Raw genomic sequence first — 25,005 nt, 5'->3', positions numbered from 1 at the left:
ACTGAATGAATAATAAAATGTATAGCGCATGATGGAGGGATTGATGGATGGGTAGATAAGGTGAACCATGAACTGTTTTAGAATGTAGCTGGAAAGAATCAAGGAGCATTGGAACAAGGTAATGAAGTTTGACTGAATCTGGAACAGAGACAGAAGCCTTGCCCTCAACTAACCACATGTGTGGCCATGAGGAAGTCACTTCACTTTTCTATGATTCAGTTTCTTTACCTGTTAACTGGGATAACCTCTCCTCTCTACTCCCAGAGTAGTATTTCTGGAGGTGAGATGAGGAAAGGGAATTGCAAGGGCTGTACAAAGCCAGGGTTCTCTAAATGTCAATGTGTTGTACTCTGTCCACCCCAAGTACAGTAGAGTTGTTCCCCAAAATAACATTCTTATGTAATAATTTTCAGTGTACCCTAGACTTTGATGAGTTCAGAAATTCTGATTGTGACTCATCTAGGAGAAAAGAATGTGTAATATTACTAAATCACAATGTAATAATAGTAAAAAACACATCTTTGATATCTATTATGTTGGCACACTAGCACTGACCATCTTCTAAGAGATTAATGGTTATTGCCAAGTGATAATATTGAATTCGTTCAATGATTCAGCAAACTATCTGCATGGTAATAAGCCTTCTCCCTTTTGATGTGGTTTTATTTCCTTTACATATGATAGTTTGCACTGAGAATACTTTCATTTACAAAACCAGAATTGAAAGTTAGGTGCCAAATATCATCACTCTTATTAAATATTTCAGGAAGTTCTTGAAAACATAGTTAAAAAGAAAATTAAACTGCAGAAAAATAACAGAATTACTTCTCTTTGTAGCTAATTTAATTGTGAATTACTAAGAAACCCCAAGTAACTAGCAAACATTACTAGAATTAATAGGCTTCAAATGACGGTGGAAAAATAAAATAAACATATACAAAATTCTTCACTCTACTAGCAATAACCAGCTATAAATTTTATAAAAATCTCATTAAAAATACATGTAAAAATTATTTTTAAAAGAAACTACAAAAAAGTTTGACAAAAAAGATACAAGACCCAAATAAAATTATAATATTTTATTGAGTACAGAAAACAAGTCCTGAACAAAAGGAAAAAATGCCAAATTTCTAAATGAGAAGACTAGCATAAGAATGTGCCTGCTCCAAAAATTAATAGTTGATTTTTGTTATTCACAGATTCAATACTTTCAAATTTGCCTATTTGCAAAAATTTATTTGTAACCCTAAAATGAACACTCCTGGTGCTTTTTCAGTATTTGCAGACATGAGCAGAGTGGCAAAAAAAATTTGAGTTGCCTGATGCACTTGTTCCCAGCTGAGGTCAAACCAGATAGTGCTCTGTGTTACTGTTTCAGCCCTAATTCTATAAGCAAGTGTCCTTTTCATGTCTATTTCGTGTCTATTTCATGTCATTTTTTTTTATATTTGTGCTTTTTGTTGGTGATTTCACTTTGGCAAATGGCCCCAAAGCACGGTACTGAATTGCTGTCTAGTGTTCCCAAGCACAGCAAGGCTACAATGTGCCTTGATGAAAAAATACACGTGTTAAATAAGCTTCATTCAGGTATGATTTATATTGCTGTTGACCATGAGTTTAATGCTAATGAATCAACAATATATATTTAAAAAGCATCTTTATACAGAAATGCATAAAACAAGGTTGTGCATTGATTGGTTGACAAAAATGTTGTGGCCAGAGGCTTGCAGGAACCTAACCCTGTATTTTCTCTAGGAACAATGGGTTCAGTATTTCCTAATTCACTGTTCATGGTAGCCTTATAGAGCATAATCTACTGTATTTAAATTTAATGCATTTCCAGATAGAATCACAAGGTTTTCTAAATAGGATAAAATAATTTTGAAGGTATGTTGGAAGAATAGTTGTACAAAAATAGTAAAATTATGAGACTGAAGAATAGTGAGAAGGGACATTAATATCTGAAGAACAGATGTTAATACAACAGATATTAACACTTACTATAAAACTACTATGACCAAATAACATAGTATAAAACGGGAATGAACATGTAGATCTAAGGATGAGAATACAAAATATAATAATTGATCTAAGCATATATGGGAACGTAATATGTGATAAAGGTGATATTTCAATTCATGGAAAAATAATGCATAATTGGCTATCCATCTGAAAGGAAAATTGGCCCTTATTTTGCCCCATATACTAAAATAAATTCCAAATTGATTGGAATTTAAATGTAAAAAGAACTTAAAATAAATATTAGAAAAAAGCAGAAAATCTCCTAAGGAAGAAAGAAAAACAAAAAATCATGAAGGAATAGACAGATATATATGACAGCGTGCAATTTTAAACATTTTGTTATGGTAAATGATACTATACACAAAATTAAAAACAAGCCTTAGACTTAGAAAAATATTTTCAGTAATAAGATAAATGATGCTATAAAAAGAGTCCCTGAAAAATTGATAAGAAAAACTTGATATGAGGTCAGAAGTGTTGGCTGCTGTGGAGAATTCAAAACAGGGACCTCCCTGGACATCAAGATGGAAGAGCAAATAGTTTCTCATGCTGGAGAAATGCTCTCCAGTGTGGTGGTCATATCTTGTAAGGATTCAGTCCCACGTCGAGTAGTGTCTTTGACAATGGAAGGAATTGCAGTCCCCCAGCTCAGTGCCAAAAGTGTGGGCGGGTTTGAAGCTTTTTATAATTCCATTAAACCTATCCAGATTATCAACAGTGCCATAGAAAGGATGAAGCCAGGGAAATTTCTCCATGGCAAAACAAATTTATTTCGCATTTCTTCTGTATGTGAGGGGTAACAAAGTTCTGTATGAGACTTATTATCAGACATTCAGTATACACTACACTGTGGCATGAGGCAGTCTCTGTTGACCAAGGACTTGACAAAGGCCGGTGAATTTACCATCCACTCTGCTCCTCAGGAGGGGAAGTTGACTCCAAGTCCTGTGGACTTCACAGATTACACCTGCAACCTTACAGAATATCAAAGAGAGAGCCTTGCTCCCCAGATTTCTCATTCGAGAACACCCCATCTCAATGAACTGTGTCATCATGCAGCTGCTTACAGGAGAGCTGGTGGTGAAAAGGCATGGGGCTGCAGCTGGTGCACATGGAGACCTGTGGGTGTGCAAAAAGCTATGCCCATGATGCCACAGAGATTCCTTATATTCAGATGCCCATGGGGACATTTGTAGGGGCCTCTCTGTCCCTATATACACAGTCTTCTCCAGGCTGTTTACCTGCCCTATGCTGAAAACCAACTTCAAAGTGGAATCTGAGGCCACCATCAACATGCGTCTTCATGCTAACCACCTGGTCGCAGAGAACTTCCCATTGCAGCTCTGCACGACTCAGCCCAGGAGGAGGGAAGCACAGAAAACAGGGGTGGCCTTGTGGATATCCTGCTGGTTATCTTTCATGGGGAACTAAAGCCAGCAGTATATACTTGTTTTTGTGATTATTCTGTATCAGAAATGAAATGGACTCCTTAAATTACAATTATTTTTCCTCCTCATTTCCTCGAGGCTTTTACTTCCAACGGGCACCTTTAATCATATCTTTTCTTTGAAATTCAACAGAATTTCTTAATGCTATTTGCAAGATCATTTCACAGAAAACGTTTCCTATGACCTACCTGTTCTCGTACCAAAAAAGGCACAGAAAACCTGTTGTGACAGCCACTGGAGCTGTGCTGGAAAGATCATGGGGGCAAAAGGAAACTTCTCTCTGACTCGCTAATAATGAAAGTAGCTGAGCACTCCCCACAGCAAAGGGTCTGTGGCCAGGTGGCATTGCTTATGAAGTTTGTAGATACCCTCCAAGGAAGAATGCAAAGTGGCATCCACTGGAAATGCGTAGCTTTTTTTTTTCCACACTCTATTTCTGTAGTTCTTTTTATAACACTTTTCAATATAACTTCAAAATTTTTAGGGAACTGAGAAAAAAGCTTCCCTTGCTCTTATAGGAGTAAGGGGATTTGGCTGGTGCTGGAGTGTTTTATAGGAGTAAGGGGATTTGGCTGGTGCTGGAGTGTTTCTGAACTCTCAAGAACTGTCATAAGAACTCATGCTGCCATATTCCGGGAATATATTTAAATGCAAAGTTATGTAAGGGGAAAAAAATGAATGTTTGCTCCTTTTGTTATTGGGAGGGTTCTGAATGGCAGGAGCCCCGTGCCCAGGGTGGGTTGGTGAAGGCTCCTCTCCCCAGGGTGGTGCCAGGAAAATGTCCTTGACTTGATGAACTTGGCCTGTCCCTCACCCGCCTGAGGGACCTGTTTTATCCAGGGTTTTTTGACCTGAAGCCAGTGTTTCCTCAGTCTCCCTTTGTGGTTCAAAGTCAATGGTGAGTCTGTTGCAAAACATTTCTTCCTTCAAACCCTATCATTGTTTTCTTGGTCCACAATTAACAGGTTCTCAAAAATAAGCTATGTGACCAGGTGAAGTGGCTCATGCCCATAATCCCAGCACTTTGGGAGGCAGAAATGGGAGGATTGCTTGACCCCAGGAGTTCGAGACCAGCCTGGGCAACATAGAGAGATCCTGTCTCTACAGAAAAAATTAAAAATTATCTGCACATGGTGGTGCATGCCTGTGGCTCCCGCTATTCAGGTGGCTGAGATGGGAGGATCACTTGAGCCCGGTAGGTCGAGGCTACAGTGAGCCGTGATTGCACTGCTGCACTCACTCCAGCCTGGGTGAAAATGTTTCAAAATAATAAATAAATAAATAAATAAATAAATAGGCCATGTTACTTTGCACACTAATTGCCCTTTTTTCATAGTTGCCCTTCTGTGCAAGCCTGGGCAAGGCAGGCTCAGGCTGAAGGCCTCCCAGGCTGTATTTCCACTGTCCTGTAACAGTGTTTGGTGATCTGTAATGCTCCCTACATTACATGCCTTCAATGCTGAGGGTAAACAAACCTGATTTAGGCACTGCTTTATCTTAGGACTTCACCAATTAAACTGATAAAACTTATTATCTGAGTCATTTGCAAGTTGCTTCTTAGAAAATACATTTCTGGTTTATAAATCTTTTATGCTCATGTGACATTAATAACTATCTGTATTTGATGATGTGTTCAAACTGAGTAGCAGAAAATAAAGAGGTCATACTTTCTAAGAAAAAAAAACTCAAGAAGAAAAAGAAAATGGGGAAGAAGAGGTGGGTGAAGAGGAAAATACACAAAATATAGAAATAGGCAATCACAGAAGAAGAGTTCCAAATGGCCCTTAGACACCCGAAAAGATGCTCAACCTCTCTATTGGTTAGGAAAAAGGCAAATAGGCCAGGCTTATGCTTGTGATCCCAGAACTTTGGGAGGCTGAAGGTTCTGCCTCCCAAAGTTAAGGAGGATGACTTGAGGTCAGGAATTTGATACCAGCATGGGCAACATAGGGAGACCCCATCTCTACAAATAATTTTAAAATTAGCTGGGTGTGGTGGTGTGCACCTGCGGCCTCAGCTACTTGGGAGGCTGAGGTAGGAGGATCGCGGGAGTCCAGGGGTTCAATGCTGCAGTGAGCCATGATAGTGCCACTGCACTCCAGCCTGGGTGACAGAGCAAGACCCTGTCTCAAAGAGAAAAAAAGAAAAAAGAAAAATGCAACAATGACATAGCATCATTTTACTTATTGAAAAGACGAAGATTAAAATGAATGGCAACATCCTTTGCTGGTGAGGATGGAAGAACATAGAAGCTCTTGAAATCTGGTAGAAGTACAAATGGCTACAGAATTTTCAGAAAATACACTGAAAAATATTTATTCAATAAGTTTATTGAATGTTGTTCTAGGCATTTGGGCTACATCAATGAAGAAAAAGAGACAAGGATTTCTGCTCTCTTGGAGCTTGCATCCTAGTGAGGACCAGACAAATGAAAAGGTATATAAAGGAATTATATAATATGTTAAAATATTTAAGTATTAAAGTTTAAAAAAAGGAGAGGCAGATAAGAAAAATAAAGACTTGGAGAGTTGGCAGCAAATTTAAATATGGTGGTTATAGTGGGCCTCAGTGAGAGGTGACATTTGATCAAAGTTTTGAAGGAAGTAAGGGAGTAAGTCATGCAGACATCTGAGAAAAGGACGCTGCAAACTGAGGAGACAGCCAGCTCCAAGTGGGAGCATGCTTGGTATTAGGTTGGTGCAAAAGTAATTGCGGTTTTTGCCATTAATTTTAATGGATTCAAAAAACAGCAAGGGGGCTAGCATGATCGAGTGGGATGAGGAAGGAGAGTAATAAGAGAAGAAATAAGGCAGGGCGCGGTGGCTCACGCCTGTAATCCCAGCATTTCAGGAGGCCAAGGTGGGCAAATCACATGGGACCAGGAGTTGGATACCAGCATGGCCAACATGGTAAAACCGTGTCTCTACTAAAAATACAAAAATTAGCCAGGCATGGTGGCATGTACCAGTAATCCCAGCTACTTGGGAGGCTGAGGCAAGAGAATCACTTGAACCCGGGAGGCAGAGGTTGCAGTGAGCCAAGATAGAGCCACTGCACTCCAGCCTGGGTGACAGAGCGAGACTCCATCTCAAAAAAAAAGAAAAAGAAAAAAGAAGAGGTGAGGAAGTGGGGGCAGATGGAAGGCCAATGTAAGGACCTGGGCTTTTACTCTGGGGAAACATTGGAGGATTGTTAGTAGAGAATCTAACTGAGGCTTCAAAACTCTCAGTCTGGTTGCTATGTTGAGAATAGACTAAAGAGAGCCAAGAGTTAGAAGCAAGGTTATATAAACATTTTCCTAAATTTTTTCCAATATTTCTATTGCAAATTTTAACTTAAAATTTCAATCAGTTTGGAATTTATTTTAGCAAGGGTCTAGCTTTACTTTTTGTCCTGGTGTAGGGGATTATGTGATCTTTTAGCCAATTATGTGATCTTTTTCCCACTTAGTTAAAATGCCAGCTTTCTCACATATTAGCTTTCCTTGTACACTTGGGTTAATAGAACTTATATTCTCATCCTTAGATCTATGTGTCTATTCTTGCATTTGCACTAAATTATATTGTCATGGTGGTTCTATAGTAAGTAGAAGAATAAGATTGCCATCAACCAAGATGGGGAGGCTACAGGTGGAGAAGGTTTGTGGGGGATATCAGGAGTCTAGTTTGGGACACATTAAAATTGGGAAGTCTCTGAGATGTCCACAGGGAGATATTGATCAAGCAGTTGACTATTCATAGCTGGAACTTGGAAAAAAGGGTCTGTACTGGAGATACAAATTTGGGGGTTGTTGGCATGTTAATGGTTTTTAAAGCCATGAGGTTATATGAGATCATCAAAGAGAGAGTGTAGAAGGGAAAGAGAAGAGGATCAAGGACTGAGCCCTGTGACACTCCATTTACAAAGCTGCAGGAAAGAAGAAAAACCAGCAAGGGAGACTGAGAAAGAGGAAAGAATGGAGAGGGAAGAAAACCAAGAAAGTGAGGAATCCTGGAAGACAGGTGAAGAAAGTGTTCAAGGACAAGGGCATGGTGTTCTACTGTCAAATGCTGCTGCTAGGTCAAATAACAATTGACCTTTTACCCTTGAAAAGTCAATGAATCCAGGAACTGGATTAATTTGAAAAAAATTAACAAAATAGATAGACCACTGGCTAGACTAATGAAGAAGAAAAGAAAGAAGAATCAAAAGACACAATAAGAGATGAGAAAGGGAATACACTACTGACCCTACTGAAATACAATCTACCATCAGAGAATACTATAAACACCTCTAGGCAAATAAACTAGAAAATCTAGAAAAAAATGGAAAAATTCCTAGACACACATACCCTTCCCAAGACTAAACCAGGAAGAAGTCGAAACCCTAAGTAGACCAATAACAAGTTCTGAAATTGAGGCAGTAAGTAATAGCCTACCAACCAAAAAAAGTCCAGGACCAGACAGATTCACAGCCAAATTCTACCAGCGGCACAAAGAGGAGCTGGTACCATTCCTTCTGAAACTATTCCAAACTATTGAAAAGCAGGGACTCCTCCTTAACTTATTTTATGAGGCCAGCATCATCCTGATACCCAAACCTGGCAGAGACATAACAAAAAAAGAAAACTTCAGGCCAATATCCCTGATGAATATCAATGCAAAAATCCTCAATAAAATACTGGCAAACTGAATCCAGCAGCACATCAAAAAGCTTATCCACCACAATCAAGTTGGCTTCATCCCTGGGATGCAAGGCTTGTTCAACATACACAAAGCAATAAACATAATCCATCACATAAACAGAGCCACTGACAAAAACCACATGTTCATCTCAACAGATGCAGAAAAGGCCTTCAATAAAATTCAACATCCCTTCATGTTAAAAACTCTCAATAAACTAGGTATTGATGGAACGTATCTCAAAATAATAAGAGCTATTTATGACAAACCCACAGACAATATCATACTGAATGGGCAAAAGCTGGAAGCATTCCCTTTGAAAACTGGCACAAGACAAGGATGCCCTCTCTTACCACTCCTATTCCACATAGTATTAGAAGTTCTGGCCAGGGCAATCAGGCAAGAGAAATAAATAAAGGATATTCAAATAGGAAGAGAGGAAGTCAAATTGTCTCTGTCTGCAGATGACATGATTCTTTATTTCGAAAGCCCCATCGTCACAGCCCAAAAACTCCTTAAGCTGATAAGCAACCTCAGCAAAGTCTCATGATGCAAAATCAATGTGCAAAAATCACAAGTATTTCTATACAACAACAATAGACAAGCAGAGAGCCAAATCATGAATGAACTTCCATTCACAATTACTACAAAGTGAATAAAATACCTAGGAATACAGCTAACAAGGGATGTGAAGGACCTCTTCAAGGAGTACTACAAGCCACTGCTCAAGGAAATAAGAGAGGACACAAATGGTAAAATATTCCATCCTCATGAATAGAAGAACCAATATCATGAAAATAGCCATACTGCCCAAAGTAATTTATAGATTCAAAGCTATTTCCATCAAACTACTATTGACATTCTTCACATAATTAGAAAAAACTACTTTAAATTTCATATGGAACCAAAAAAGAGCCTGTATACCCATTTGTTTGAGGGAATGAATTCATAGAGAGAAAAATTGATAAACTGGTGCAACAGGGGAGAATTATTGGAGCAATGTCATTCAGCAAAGAGGGGGTGGGATACATATGTAGAAGGATTCACTTTAGAAGAGTATATTTATTAGACATTAAGATATATGCAAGATTTGGCCCTTGGAGTACAGGACAATAAGCCAGAAACAACCTAAGTGTCCCTTCGTAGAAAAGCGGTGGAATATGTATGATTACAAACATTCTGCAGAACATAATGAATCCACGTAAAAGAACAAGTTTTAGCTGCTATCTACTATACTGGAAGGAAATCACCATCACGCATCAGAGAAAAAAGCAAGTAGCGGAATAATGTGTCTGGAATGACTTCCTTGTTTTTTAAAAAACAGATTTAAAATACATATTGATGTTTGTAAATATCTGAGTACAGAAAATGATGTGTGTATGATATGGTTCGGCTGTCTCCCCACCCAAATCCCATCCTGAATTGTAGCTCCCATAATCCCCATGTGTTGTGGGAGGGACCTGGTGGGAGGTAATTGAATCATGGGGGCAGGTTTTTCCCATGCTGTTCTCATAATAGTGAGTAAGTCTCATAAGATCTGACAGTTTTATAAAGGGCGGTTTCCCTGCACACACTCTCTTGCCTGCTGCCGTGTAAGACGTGCTTTTGTTCCTCTGTTGCCTTCTGCCATGATTATGAGGCCTCCCCAGCCATGCGGAACTGTGAGTCCATTAAACTTCTTTTTCTTTATAAATTACCCCATCTTGGGTATTTCTTCACAGCAGTATGAAAATTGACTAACACAGTGTATGACAGACCATGCTGGCACTCTGATCTCAGACTTCCAGCCTCTAGAACTGTGAGAAAATAAATGCCAGTTGCTTACACCACCCAGTCTGTTACAGCATCCTGAGCAAATGAAGACAGAGCAGAACAATACCAAGATATGAAAATGATCTCAGATGGGGTAGGAATCGAGCGTGTCATTCAGAAAGTTTGTTACAAAGAAATTGTGGGTCACCCTATTCTTCTACCCCAAAATGCACACCCCTGGTATAATTAAGTATATCACAGAATAATCGTGTCTTTCCCTACGTTCTCATTGTGTCTTGTAGAAAGCATAATATTATGTTTAAAATGATTGTATATTTATTTGTTCTTTAGACGTGAATTATCTGGGATCACGAGTTCTCTGCTTTTTTGTTTTATATCTGCCATAACTTGAGATGATGTTTAAAAATAGTTTTTGAATAAAGGAATGAAACCAGATGGAATTATATAACAGAATATACCTGACCTTAAACTAGTCTGATATATTATATGTTCTTTCAGATTTGACGTGATAAACACATACCTGCATTTATAACTCCTAATGTCTGACCTGGACAAGATGACCTGGGGGATTTTCTGCTGTCACCCCTGAATTCTTTGCATTCTCATTTCTAGATTGTCAAGGAGGAGGGACAATTGAATTTTTATTTCTATTATTGGCTACTTGACTCTCTGTCAACAATATTGTCTGAAAAGAACACAGAGAGAAAAGTTGGCCTACTTTATTGCTATTGTGGGGGTGGGTGAGTAAAACCTTTAATATCTGAAGTACATTTTCTAAAAAAGCTTTCCTCAATGTCATACCTGATAATTAAAAGTTGCTACAACTTTCTTAATAAAACTCGGTAATAGCATCTCCATTCAGTACGAGAGTTCTGAAGGAACAGCGGATGTAAGGCCAACTGGACCAATGGAAACAGCAGCCACAGGTGCCTCCAAGCCTACACCTGTACCTGAAAGAATATCTCGGGGTCAACAAACTGCGGACAGCAACCCACGTTACCAGGTGAGTCCAAAACGGAAAGAACTGCTACTAAAGCACAAATAATCTGGACCATTTTGTAGTGGGTTCAGTGAAGCATTCCTTGGTTTATGGATTCTTTTTAAGATGTTCAAATGACCAAGGAAAAATCTAAAACCTTCTTTCATTGAATAACTTTTTATCTCAAATCACAAAGTGCTATACATTTATTATAGAAAGTTTCAAAAAGTCAAAAGAGAACAAAGAACAAAATTAAAATGGCAAATAATCCATTATTACCCCACTGTCAATATTTTGGTATACTTCCTTTTCTATAAACATTTTAAAATTAGCTTAGACTATATTGTAAAATTTATTCATTATATAGTTCTCTATAGTTAGATTATGAGCATTTTCCATTGTCATTATAATTCTTCAAAAAAATCTTAATGGTTATATAATTTTTATTTAAATAAGCATAATATGATTTAACTCCACTGTTGTTGATATTTGGATTATTTCTAATTTTTGCTATAATTTAAAACTTCACTATTAAAATTCTTCTACATTGTTCTTTGTAAACAGATCTCCAATTATTTCCTTAGGATACTTTTCTAAACTGAATTACAAGAATGAAAAGTACAAACATTTTTAAGGCTCTTCAGGCTTATTGCAAAATTGCCTTTTAGAAAGGAATACCAAGTTAGGCTTCTAGTGAATGTAGCACCTTTCTCACAAGATCCTTGCTAATATTGACTATTGCCTTGTTTTAATTTTTGATAATTTTATCACTGGAATATATTTAATTTGCTTTAATTTGCATTTCTCTGACTCAGAGTGAAATGAAGTTTTTCCCCACATAATGTACAAGGCAATTGTATTTTTTCCTCTATCAGCACCTGCTGCCATTTTTACTGATGAATCAGTTTGATTTACCAATGTATTTAAACTTTTTATATTTTGACCAGGGAAATCTTTCTTCCTAGTTATTTCCTTTTAGTCTTATTGATAATGTGACTTCCTACATATAAACTTTCAATTCTTATAAAAGCATTAGTCTTTTTTTTTTTCGAGATGGAGTCTCTCTCTGTCACCCAGGCTGGAGCACAGGGGCACTATCTCGGCTCACTGCAACCCCCACTTCCCGGGTTCAAGCGATTATCCTGCCTCAGCCTCTCAAGTAGCTGGGATTCCAGGCGCCCGCATCACGCACAGCTAATTTTTGTATATTTAGTAGAGACGGGGTTTCACCGTGTTGGCCAAGCTGGTCTTGAACTCCTGACCTTACGTGGTCTGCCCGCCTCAGTCTCCCAAAGTGCTGGGATTACAGGTGTGAGCCACCATGCTTAGCCTAAAAACATTATCAGTCTCTTTCTTTTTCTTTGTAATTTCTTACACAGTTTTATGCTGGGAAAAATTTATCCATTGAGAAATCAAATGACTCTAGTTGTATTTTATTTTAACATGATTTGATTATCTTGACACATAGCTTTTAAATCTATCTGGTTTTTATTCTGATGCATAATCAGAGGTAAGATAAGAGAGTCCCCTATTCCTTTTTTTTTGAATAAATCCTTTCCTTTTTAATTTTTGTGATGGTTCCTGTACTATATACCAAAAATTTTATCATTTTAGAATGTGTTTTAATGCTATCTATTCAGCTCAATTGCTTTTCATCTTATTTTTACATAAGAACAGCATTATTTGAATTATTCTAGCTTTCTGATAGCCATTAACATAAAGATAGTTTTCCCTTTTTATTTCATTTTGTTAACCAATTTACTGAGATACAATTGACATGCAACAGTTGTACATGCTTGGGTGCAGTGGCTCACACCTGTAATCCCAACACCTTGCGAGGCTGAAGCAGGCAGATCGCTTGAGCTCAGGAGTTCGAGACCGGTTTGGCCAATGTGGTGAAACCCCATCTCTACTAAAAATACGAAAAGTTAGCCAGGCATGGTGGCACACGCCTGTAATCCCAGCTACTCGGGAGGTTGAGGCATGAGAATTGCTTGAACCTGGGAGGCGGAGGCTGTAGTAAGCCTAGATCGCACCACTTGCACTCCAGCCTGGGTGACAGAGCGAGTCCCTGTCATAATAAATAAATATGTAAATACCATTTAATCAGGTTTTTTTTAAGAAAAAGCAAGCTGTACATATTTAATGTATACCACTTGATGAGTTTGGGGATAAAGATGCACCTGTGAAACCACCACCATTAAAGCCATAAACATACCCATCACCTCCTAAAGTTTCCTCCCTTTATAATTATTATAATTAATTTGTACGTGTGGTAAGAACACTACAAGATCTAATCTCTGAGCAAATTTTAAGTATACAATATACAGTGCTGTTAACTATAGGCACTGCTGTTTAGTACACCTCCAGAACTTGCTTATCTTGCATAACTGAAACTTTATACCTATTAACCATTTTCCCCCTTTTTATTTTTATATTTTTACATATTAACTATTATAACACAATTATTCTTTTTTAAAAATTTTAAATTCTGGGATATATGTACTGAACATGCAGATATACATGTGCCATGGTGGTTTGCTGCACCTATCAACCCATCATCTAGGTTTTAAGCCCCGCATGCGTTAACTATTTGTCCTAATGCTCTCCCTCCCCTAGCCCCTGACCCCCACAACAGGCCCTGGTATGTGATGTTCCCCTCCCTGTGTCCATGTGTTCTCATTGTTCAACTCCCACTTATGAGTGAGAACATGCAGTGTTTGGTTTTCTGTTCCTGTGTTAGTTTGCTGAGGAGGATGGTTTCCAGCTTCATCTATGTCCCTGCAAAGGACATGAACTCATTCTTTTTTATGACTGCATAGTATTCCATGGTGTATATGTGCCACATTTTCTATATCCAGTCTATCACTGATGGGCATTTGGGTTGGTTCCAAGTCTTTGCTAATGTGAATAGTGCTGCATTAAACCTATGTGTGCATGTGTCTTTATAGTAGAATGATTTATAATCCTTTGGGTTTATACCCAGTAATGGGATTGCTGGGTCAAATGGTATTTCTGGTTCTTGATCCTTGAGGAATTGCCACATTGACTTTCACAATGGTTGAACTAATTTACACTCCCACCAAATGTGAAAGCATTCCTATTTCTCCACGACCTCACCAGCATCTGTTGTTTCCAGACATTTTAATGATCATCTTTCTAACTGGCTTGAGATGGTATCTCATTGTGGTTTTGATTTGCATTTCTCTAATGACCAGTGATGATGAGCTATTTTTCATGTTTGTTGGCCACATAAATGTCTTCTTTTGAGAAGTGTCTGTTCATATCCCTTGCCCACTTTTTGATGGGGTTGTATAACACAATTATTCTTCTCAAAGAATCTTGAAATCATTTCTAAGGTGCCAAAATTAATCCTATTAGTATTTTGGTTAGCTTTGCATTAAACCTATATGTTGATGTGGAAACATCTTTTATCTTTGTGATATTTAGGTTTCTCTATTTTTTCAAGTGTTTTTCTGTCTCTCAGTAAAATGTTATATATAGCTGATTTCCTGTCATATTGTGATAATATTGTGAGTAGGGGCTCTTCCCACTGTATTTTTTCTTAATTATTGATCATGATATTTTGGAAAGCTATGGCTTTTTGAATAGTTACCCTGCAAAGAGAAACTTTTCTGAATGAACTGTTTTAGAAACTCAAATACTGGCTTATTTTGAACATCTTGCTTCTAGGTAGACAATCACACAATCTGAAAAAAATATATATATTTAAATATATTTAAAGATCAACATATAAAATATAAATATATATTTAAATATATACATACATATACATACATATATATGTTTATATACATATATACATATATATTTAAATACACTTAAATACAAAAATACATATATATTTAAATATTAAATATATATTTAATATATTTTTATTATACATTATTATATTATAATAATGTGTAATAAATATATTTATATTACACATTATATAATGTGTATATATAATATACACATTAAATATATATGTGTATATATAATATACACATTAAATATATATGTGTATATATAATATGCACATTAAATATATATGTGTATATATAATATGCACATTAAATATATATGTGTATATATAATATGCACATTAAATATATATGTGTATATATAATATGCACATTAAATATATATGTGTATATATAATATGCACATTAAATATATATGTGTATATAATATGCACATTAAATATATATGTGTATATATAATATGCACATTAAATATATATGTGTATATATAATATGCACATTAAATATATATGTGTATATATAATATGCACATTAAATATATATGTGTATATATAATATGCACATTAAATATATGTGTATATATAATATGCACATTAAATATATATGTGTATATATAATATGCACATTAAATATATATGTGTATATATAATATGCACATTAAATATATATGTGTATATATAATATGCACATTAAATATATATGTGTATATATATTTCTTTTCTCCTCCAATATTTAAACCTCTCATTTCTATTTCAGGTCTTTATTCCTGAAAGACTCCACATCTTTCAGAGCAATGATAGATAATTCAAGAGATAATGGCACAACTATTTTTAATGAGAGTAGATTTAGTGGGGGCATTTCTCTAGTGCTTTTCCTTTAGATATTACAGTTTTAATTGTTGGCTTGAGATGGTTTTTAATGTGGAGGAAGTGTTTTTCTTGTCCTCGTTTTTAAAACTTTTTTGGGGGAGGTGTTTCGATTTACTTATTTAAAATCTGTTTTTAGTACCAACTGAAATTTTCAAACATTTTTTTCTTATTGGAAGTATTTCATTAATAGAGTACCTAATAGTAAACATTTCTGGCATTGCTGCAACTAAAATCTACACTTGTTTGTAGATTATTCTTTAAATGTCCTTTAAATTTTGTTTTCTATTTAGAATTGCAACATTCATGAATCAGAATGTCTCCCCACTCCACCTTACCTGCATCAGTTTTGAGAATTTGAGTTTTTATGGCTACATTGAACAACTGAGTCATATTTCATCTTTTCTTGTGTTTGAAATAATTTATCTAACATAGGAACTATTTATTTCTTTAACAATTGCTAATATTCAAGAGTAAAGCCCTGGGCACTGGAGGCTTTATAATAGTTTCATAAATTTTTTATTTGTTCAAACTTAATAGTCTCTTCATGCTTTCTTCAACTTTGATAATTTAATTTTCTTGAAGGAATTATCTACTTTATCAAGATTTTCAAAACAATTAGTTAAGAGAAATATTTTAAGTGTATCATTTTATTTATTTTTCAAATCTTCAAATTTCTATTTTAATTCAACTCAAATATGCTCAACTTTTACTCCCAGAAATCAAGTCATTTTTTTTCTTAAGGATCATTTTTGTTTCTAAATATCTGCTAAGAAAATCTATAATATCCTCAAAATACACAACTACTGGTCAGCCTTTGGTCTATTTAATATGCCCAATTGCATAATTTCTCTGGAAGAGTAGAGTAGACCAGATAATTTGGATGTTTGTAAGGATAAAAGTCTATTGTAAGTTGTCTATCCAGGTAAGAACTATAAATTAATTGCAACAGTAGTGTGCTGGTGTACGCAATTATAGTATAAATTATATGGCTTCTTTGTGACATGTATTAGAAGACTCAACAGTGATGTCCTTAAGAAGACATAAAGCCTATTCTCATTTACATATGGCTGAGCAACATGAATTTTCCTTAATCTGTTATCCCAAAAGAATGGGCAATTCTAACCACAACAGTATGTGCTACCTCTGATATGCAACCAATGAACTGTGTTGTTTACCACGTTAGCAGACAAAGTTCAGCTTCAAGGGGACCATTTCTAAGATAGGTTGCATTCAACCCTGACATCTTTAAACTACTACAGTGTCCATAGATATGAAGTCTCTGCCCAAGACTTCTGATTATAACTTACAGATAAGGCTTCTTTCTGCCCATAGGGCCTTAACTTGCCAACTCAGTATCATAAGATCTTAGGTTATTTTAAAAAATCGGAGAACCGGCCAGGCGTGATGGCTCATGCCTGTAACCCCAACACTTTAGGAGGCCGAGGTGGGCAGATCACGAAGTCAGGAGTTCGAGACCAGCCTGGCCAATGTGGTGAAACCCCGTCTCTACTAAAAATACAAAAATTAGCTGGGTGTGGTGGCGCGTGCCTGTAATCCCAGCTACTCAAGAGGCTGAGGCAGGAGAATCGCTTGAATCCAGAAGGAAGAGGTTGCAGTGAGCCAAGACTGTGCCATTGCACTCCAGCCTAGGTGACAGAGCAAGACTCCATCTCAAAAATAAAAAAGTAAAAAATAGGAGAACCAATGCATGCATATGTCAGTAAAATGTTCAGAAATTTTAAAAAGGGAAGAGATAAGAAAGAAATATTCTCACTTATAAGTGGGAGCTTGGGAGCTAAATGATGAGAACACATGGTCGCATAGAGGGGAACAACACACACTGGGGCCTACCGGAGGGCAGAGGGTGGGAGGAGGGAGAGGATCAGGAAAATAACTAGTGGATACTAAGCTTAATACCTGGGTGATGAAATAATCTGTACAGCAACCCCCATGACACACATTTACCTATGTAACAAACCTGCGCATCCTGTACATGTACCCCTGAACTCAAAATGCAAGTTTTTTTAAAAAAGAAAAATAAGATCGGGGAGAGAACTTTAAAAATTCCAGTGAAGTTTTTTCATCAAAGAGATTAGAAATGCTATCTTTTTTTAAGTGTACATCCTGCAAATACTTTAGCATATTTTCAATCAGCTGTTTATTTGCCCTCACATGTGTAACTCCACTTGTAAGCTTTCCTGCAATCATAATCAGTACAGTCTGAGCTTAAGAAAGGTTTTCAGAATATGGTCATCTGTAACAGAGAAAAACTGTAGTTTCCATATTGCAATTAAGTGTGAGTGGAGAGTAAGTCTTGTGACCATCCAGTGACAAGTGGCCACCTGTGTGTGATGTTTTATCGGGCCTGTCTGCATTTTACTCATCAGCTCATATAGACTGGGACACCTGGAGACACCCCTCATGGGACACCTGCCAAGACACAGGCATCATGCTAGAGTGTGCGACAGAGAGCTGGACCGATGTATGAGGACAAATAAGGAGCTGCTCTATTTCCTGCTTCAAACAAATGAGGAAGGAAAAACATTTCACAATGCAGGCTTTTCTTCACTGTAACATCCATTTGTTCTGAGGGAGGAAATTTAAAAGCTGTTTTGCTCCTTTATTTCACTTTTCTTTTATTTCCCTCTCACCTTCATTATTAAAGTTGCTACATCCTATCTTAGGTATATAACATATCTTTATTAAAAAATGCACTTCATAGAAATAAGACATGAATCTGTTTGACTTATAAGAAGTTAAAATATTATAAGTAAATCTAAGGTCCTTTTCAACCATAATTCTCAACCCAAGTCCAGTCCCTAATTCCCCAGAGGTAACCTGTTTGAAGTATATCTTTGCAGATATTTTTCTATGCATTTTCAAGTGTGTGTGTGTGTGTGTGTATGTGTGTGTGTGCATGCACCTGCCCAAAGGGGCAAATGGATAGTGTCTATTAAACTTAAAACCCAAGAACCTTGCACATGTGCACAAGGAGGCACATACAGCTATATTTACTGCAGCATTGCTTTTCATTTTGAAATATTGGAAACAGCTTATGCTTTCATTGAGAATGACTAAATAAAACATAGTATCTATTCTATGGATATACCACCATTTGCACTAACCTGAAATGCTTCTCAATTGCAGAAAAATATGTACCACATAATACTGGTGCAAGAAATTCTTTTAAAGATTTTCTTCATATTAATAATATACATTAAATCACTGAATTATTTTATTTGAGAATTTTAAGGTTTTTCATTGTTCTCCCTAAGTGTCAGAACACATAAATAAGTTTATAGCATATGTATACACTCTTCTTACTCTATCTCCACCATATATAGAGACTGAATAGAGGTAGAAAATGGCTTATGAGAGTACAGTCATTTTACAAAGCCATGATATTCTGCAATTATTATTTAAATTGTAATTATTTAAAAAATAATGTAAAGTTCGCTGATTCAAAGACTATGCTATGCATGTGGAAGCTGTTTAAGTATTTGAATGAAGAGGCAATGGCACATTTCTCTCAAAGGGGCTGCAAAGGGCACACACCAACCAGAGAATGTGACTTTAAGTCTGTATATAGTTCAGTTTCTTCTTCCTGCTACTGCCCTTTTGCTTTTTCAGGCTGTTCCTGTGGAACAATGTTCCTAAAATGGCCAGCCCCTCTTCAGATCATTTGCAGGGATGGGAGAAGGCTGCAGATTGTAGCCACAGCTGTTTATAAATGGAGTGTAGTGAAATCCAATCTTTCATTCAGACGTGTGGGAGCCAAGGGCTGGAACATGGTGCCCCAGGAGCCTGGGCCAGACTGGGTCAGGTCAGAACTTGCCCTGGGGTTGCAGTTCAGGGCGCAGAGTGTGATGTAAGAGACAAGGTTTGGTGGGGAAATCCTAAGTGACAGCCAAGTTGACCATTATTCATTCAAAACACTTGGTGGATTTGAAAAGAAATGATGACTTTAGTGCACATGCAGGTAGCAAGCAAAGGAAAGACAAGAAAGTAAAAGTTAAAGGTGGATGGTAGAAGTAAGAGACTTCCTAAGCCAAGGGAAAGAAAGTGACTCAACTGCTTCTTGTAGATGCCTTTGGGGAAGAAGATATTCAGGGTAGAAACTTAACTTGAGCAAAAGACTATTGTGACGTTATTTCTAAAACCTAAAACTGTTTTAACTTCTTTTGTGAAATTGGATACGCAGCTGTACTTTGAGCATGTAAACATCTGCATCATCATACATGAATGTAAACCCAAACAGCAGCCACTTTTTGAAATAGATTGAATTTCTTTGAAAAACATCATTATCATGTTCTTATATGGATTTTTAGGAATGTGGGTTAAATTCAAACCAAAAACTTCTTTTCTTATTTCTTCCTTCTCTAGACCATGGTCAGCACTAGGAATGAACTGCCGAGGACTCAGGAATCCATCAATGCTCTCCATAGGGAAAGAAGGTAGGAGACACATGAGTATGTGAAAATACCGACCACAGAGAGAAATCCATAGCATTTCCTTTGCTTTTAGAGAAAAATTGTCTACAAAAATTTTACCTTTTTTTTTTTTAATTTGGGAGAAATTTTTAAGCCAAGAAATCCTGTGATTCCAATATGAAAGTAAAGGGGAGCTTTGACTCTATTTGAGTAGTTAAGCATAACAAAAATCACCAGGCTAAGTAAGTTTTGACTTTCAATTGCCTGATTTTATTCCTTGGAATTTGGTTAAGCACATTTAACCAAATTCTTGTGAAGTATTTAACCAAATACTTGTGAAGTATTGATTCTTGTGTGTATCTTGTGTTATGTATGTGTTTTACCTTCTTCTAAAGAAATCAGTACTTGTTATCCAACAGCATCTAACTTTCTACTAGGTTTATTAGGCTGAATGGAAACTGTCTATCATCTTCTTATTGTGTCTTAAGGGACTAATCATTTCTTGAGCTCCTAGCTCCTGCTGTTATTCCTTTAGAAGACAGAATTCCTGGCTCCCCAGTAAGAAGTTTCCCCTGAGGGAAGACCTTTGTTTTCAGGCACAATACTTAATATCCAGTAGATGTCCAATAAACTAGCAATTCTATGTATATATGTATGAAGAGCTATGCTTCCTAATCTAAATGTACAGAAGAAATAAAACATTTTCTAAATTCTGTGATAACTCATGAAAAGGAGTTCAAGAAACACTTTTAAAGTATCAAAATAATTTAAATATTAAAAGTAGTTTTCATCTTTTTCATGGAATAAGAAACAGAAATTAGAAAACATTTTTAAAGCAGTAAAGCACTAGAAAGGCTATATTAAAATTGAAAATGTAGAAATAAAAGCTAATTTTAAAATTTAGTTTTTTCAACTTAATTCTTAAAATCGTTATTTATTTAAAATGAATTATTTTAAACCAAATATTCCCTCTGATATAATCCATGTCTACTATTTACACCATTTGTATCCTACTAAAGTATTTATCACTACAAAGTGTACCAAAGTGTAAGGCTGATTATTGAATGAAATATAACATGAAGCTCCATCTTTGTTCCTGTCTGCACCATCATTTTTATCAATAATTTGGATGAAACTGTAGAGAGCCCAATTCTCAAATGTGTGTGTGACATGATACCAAAACCGCTAGGTAATAAACTGAATTACAATCTTGGATCGCTGAGATTTAATAGACTGGAACAGTGAGGCTGTTAATAAAGACCAAATTTTAAGGGATTAATGGAAAGTCCCACAATTGCAGGCCCATGTGCACAAGTAGTGTGAAAAAGACCTGTGATATATATGGTAGTTAACTGCAAGTTCAGTGATAGTCAATTATGTCACTGATTATTTTAAAAGCAACAGTCTCAGACACATTAACAGAAAGAGTACTATTCAATTACTAGTTATCTATTATTAATCTACACTGTGCTAGGTAAATTTATTAGTCCAATCTCACACTGCTATGAAGAAATACCTGAGACTGGGTAATTTATAAAGCAAAGAGATTTAACTGACTCACAGTTCCACATTGCTGGGGAGGCCTCAGGAAACTTACAATCATGGTGGAAGGCAAAGGAGAAGCAGACACCTTCTTCTCAGGGTGGCAGGATGGAGTGAGGACAAGCGGGGGAAATGCCAGATGCTTATAAAACCATCAGATCTCGTGAGACTCACTCACTATCATGAGAACAGCATGGGGAAAACAGCGCCCATGATTTAATTACCTCCACCTGGTCCTGCCCTTGACAAGTGGGGATTATGGGCATTCATTAAAGATGAAATTTGAATGGGGACACAGCCAAACCATATCAGTAATGGACAAATTAAATAACATTTCACTGCTTTGGGCATGATTAGCTTGCCTAGGGAGTATTTGTGTTTCATTTGAACAGTTAATACATGGGAGATTCAAGCTGCTTAGCCCCCACCAGAAAGCAGGAATACATATAAAGATATAAAAGTATAGAAAGGCAGATTTCAGGTCATTTGAAAGGAATAATTTCTCAGATAACCTCAACTGTTTGTTATGAGTAGATAATTGCCTGGAAAGTCCTGGGCTCCCAGTTGCTGGAAATATTGGCCCCAGGTGATTTGTATTTACTAGAAACAACCCATAAGCATCTCTTCTTCAAAAAGAAGCAGAAGAAGAAAAGAACTGGATTTCTGACAGAGTCATACCTTCTTTCACCTGGATTGTGGAAGGATAGGGATGTATGTCTTCTAGTTGTCCAGACCTGGTGGATGGGCCAGAGTGGAGGAAGCAGACATGGGTGGTGGACAACATGAAGAAAAGAGAGAGCCTGACATCGTTAGTGGTCATAATAAGCACAACATTTTGGATCCAGAGAACACTGTCCAGACAGGCTGTCTGAGAATGTTTTTTTGTTGTTGGCTGTGTAAAATCCCTGGGCTGACTCCTTTCTGAGAAACCCATCATAAAGATATACCTGAAACTCCAATTATGAACAAGGATTTTAGAGTCAGACTCCTGTTTCACATGTGTGTGACTGTCTGGAAGTTAGAGGGCTATCTTTCAGAGATGCCTACTTTGCATGGGAGCCCAAACTAAATTTCAAGGCCTCCCCAAGCTCTATGCAATTAGGAATTTCACAGGTTCTAACACTGAGAACTGTTGCATTTCATACCAGACAGCCGATTTCCACAAATTCCACAAATATGCTAACAGCAGTGATCAAATAAAATTACTTTAGACAATTTTAATTGTAAACCTACTATATGACAGGAACTATTTTAGGCCTGATCCAAAAGACATGGCAACACACACAAACACACATATGCAAAGTTGCCAGAATAAATAGACAATAAGCAAGTAAGGAGTAGAGTAGGTAATATGTAAGTAAAATAATAAGTAAAGCCTGTAGTCTGTCACAGTGTATGGCTGTCTAGAAGTTTGAAGGCTGGACTCTTCAGGCTCTGTAGTAATTAGACATGGCAGAATGCCACAGAGACAAATAAAGAAGGGAAGAGTTTGGCCATGCTGGAGGAGAGGTTGGGGTTGTCGTTTGTGTATTCAAGTAGGGCAGTCAGAGAATGCCTCACTGAAAAGGCGCCTTGAGAGCAAAGACTTGAAGGAGGTTGGGGAGGGAACTGAGCAATGGGAACTGAGCAATGACCTGGGGAAGAAACAGCGTCCAGGCAGAGGGAGCAGAAGAGCAGACTCTAAGTGGGGAACAGGCCTGGGGTGTTCAAAGAGGAGCAAGGAGCTCCATATGGCCACAGGGCAGTGAATAAGCCAGAAAGCAAGAGATGAGGTCAGAGAGGGAAGGGGGATCTGTGCCATCTTTGTGGGGCTTGTCCACCTCTGTAAGGACTTTCGTTTACTCTAAATGAAGAGGGAGCCCCTGGAGGGTTCTGAGCAGAAGAGAAACATAGCCTGCCTTTTGTTTTAAAGAATTGCCCTGATTACCTTGACTACTTTGTTCATATTTTTTTAGAGACAGGGTCTTGCTCTGTCAGCCAGGCTGGAGAGCAGTGGTGCAGTTATAGCTCACTGTAACCTCTAACTCCTGGGCTCAAGTGATCCTCTTGCCTCAGCCTTCTAAGTAGCTGTGACTACAGGTGCCACCACACTCAGCTAATTTGTGTGTGTGTGTGTGTGTGTGTGTGTGTGTAGATGAGGTCTTGCTATGTTGCCCAGGCTGGTCTTAATTTCCTGGCCTCAAGGGATACCCCAACTTGGCCTCCTAAAGCACTAAGATAACACACACACACACCCCCATGAGTGAGTGCACCCAGCTTCTTGGTTCATTCTTAAACCAATGAACAACTAGACAAAAAGAGAAGCCAAAGCAGACCTACAATCCATGAACTGCAATATTCTTCCTCCCCTGTGTTCCTGGTCAGGTGTTGGGTGTTTAGCCATGAGGAGTGTACTACCATTCTGAATGGAGTATTTCTAGACAAAAGGATAATGTATAAAGTCAATATTCCTATTTAAGTAGCCAGTAGAGGGAAGCTGTCAAAAGTAATCTGTAATATGCCTGGTGAGTTTTCTGAAATACTTCTAAAGCCAGTGGAATGCTTAGTGGAATCATATCCATAATACACACAAAGGCAGCTGCACATGGTGAACAAACAGTGTCAACAATATTGATCAATGTGAGATAACAGTTGAGGCACAGGGTTTTCCAATAGCCAGGCATGGTGGTGTGCACCTGTAATCCCAGCTACTCAGGAGGCTGAGGCAGGAGAATCACTTGAACCCAAGAGGCAGAGGTTGCAGTGAACCAAGATCGCGCCACTGCATTCTCCAGCCTAGGTGACAGAGCGAGGCTCCGTCTCAACAAAAAACACAGTTGAGACACAGGGTTTTCCAGCATCTTTTCCCACAAAAAGGACTGGAATACATCTTACCAGGGCTCTAATTAGTGTACTGGCCTCTTGCCCTTCCAAACCACTCAAATCTGTTCTCTTTTCAGGCCCCTTAAAAAGCAGTTAAACCAATACAAAGACAAGTTGCAAGCTATATACACCTCCCAGGAAGAAAGAAGTTGTCGATTTGAAACAAGGATTCACAAACTCAAAACCAACCAGGATAGTCTATGGACCAAGCTACAACAGATGAGATGGGACCTACAGGTATAAAATGTGAGAGACACTGGCCATCTGGACTGCCTGGAAGTCTAACCTTGAGTCCTTCAGCCAAGGGAGGAGCTTCCCACCTTACTTTGATCAGCCTCTTCCCTTGCCTCTTCTCCCCGTACCCTGACCTCCCATTTCCTCATCCAGGCTATATCCTATCCCTCCATGAAGGTAGTGCCATTGAAAAACAACAGGATCTGTAATATTTATAAACAATAGACTTTGGGGCAAAGTGATTCTTTATAGCATCGGTTTTTTAACCTCTTGATCTCAGGATCCCTGTACATTCTTAAAAATATTTGAGAAACCCGAGGGGATTTTGGTGGTTATATCTGTTTGCATCAGTATCTGTTGTTATAGATATAACCACAGAAACAAAATGAAAATGAATTAATGAAAATTCAATTAATAA

General features: G+C 37.3%; 1 protein-coding gene and 1 pseudogene across 1 annotated transcript in view; both read left to right on the top strand.

Annotated features, from left to right (window-relative positions):
* The window catches only part of DYTN (dystrotelin), a 71,164-nt gene that overhangs the window by 31,984 nt on the left and 14,175 nt on the right, over nucleotides 1–25,005 (top strand). Inside the window, exon 11 of the mRNA XM_024243398.2 lies at nucleotides 24,431–24,590. Within this exon, the coding sequence (XP_024099166.2) occupies nucleotides 24,431–24,590 (160 nt within the window). The remainder of the gene's footprint in view (nucleotides 1–24,430; nucleotides 24,591–25,005) is intronic.
* Nucleotides 1,482–3,453, top strand: LOC103890026 (vacuolar protein sorting-associated protein 26C-like; annotated as a pseudogene).

Source organism: Pongo abelii, chromosome 11 (assembly GCF_028885655.2).
Source record: "Pongo abelii isolate AG06213 chromosome 11, NHGRI_mPonAbe1-v2.0_pri, whole genome shotgun sequence".
In the NCBI taxonomy this organism is placed as follows: Eukaryota; Metazoa; Chordata; class Mammalia; order Primates; family Hominidae; genus Pongo; species Pongo abelii.
This window is presented reverse-complemented; position numbering and strand designations above follow the sequence as displayed.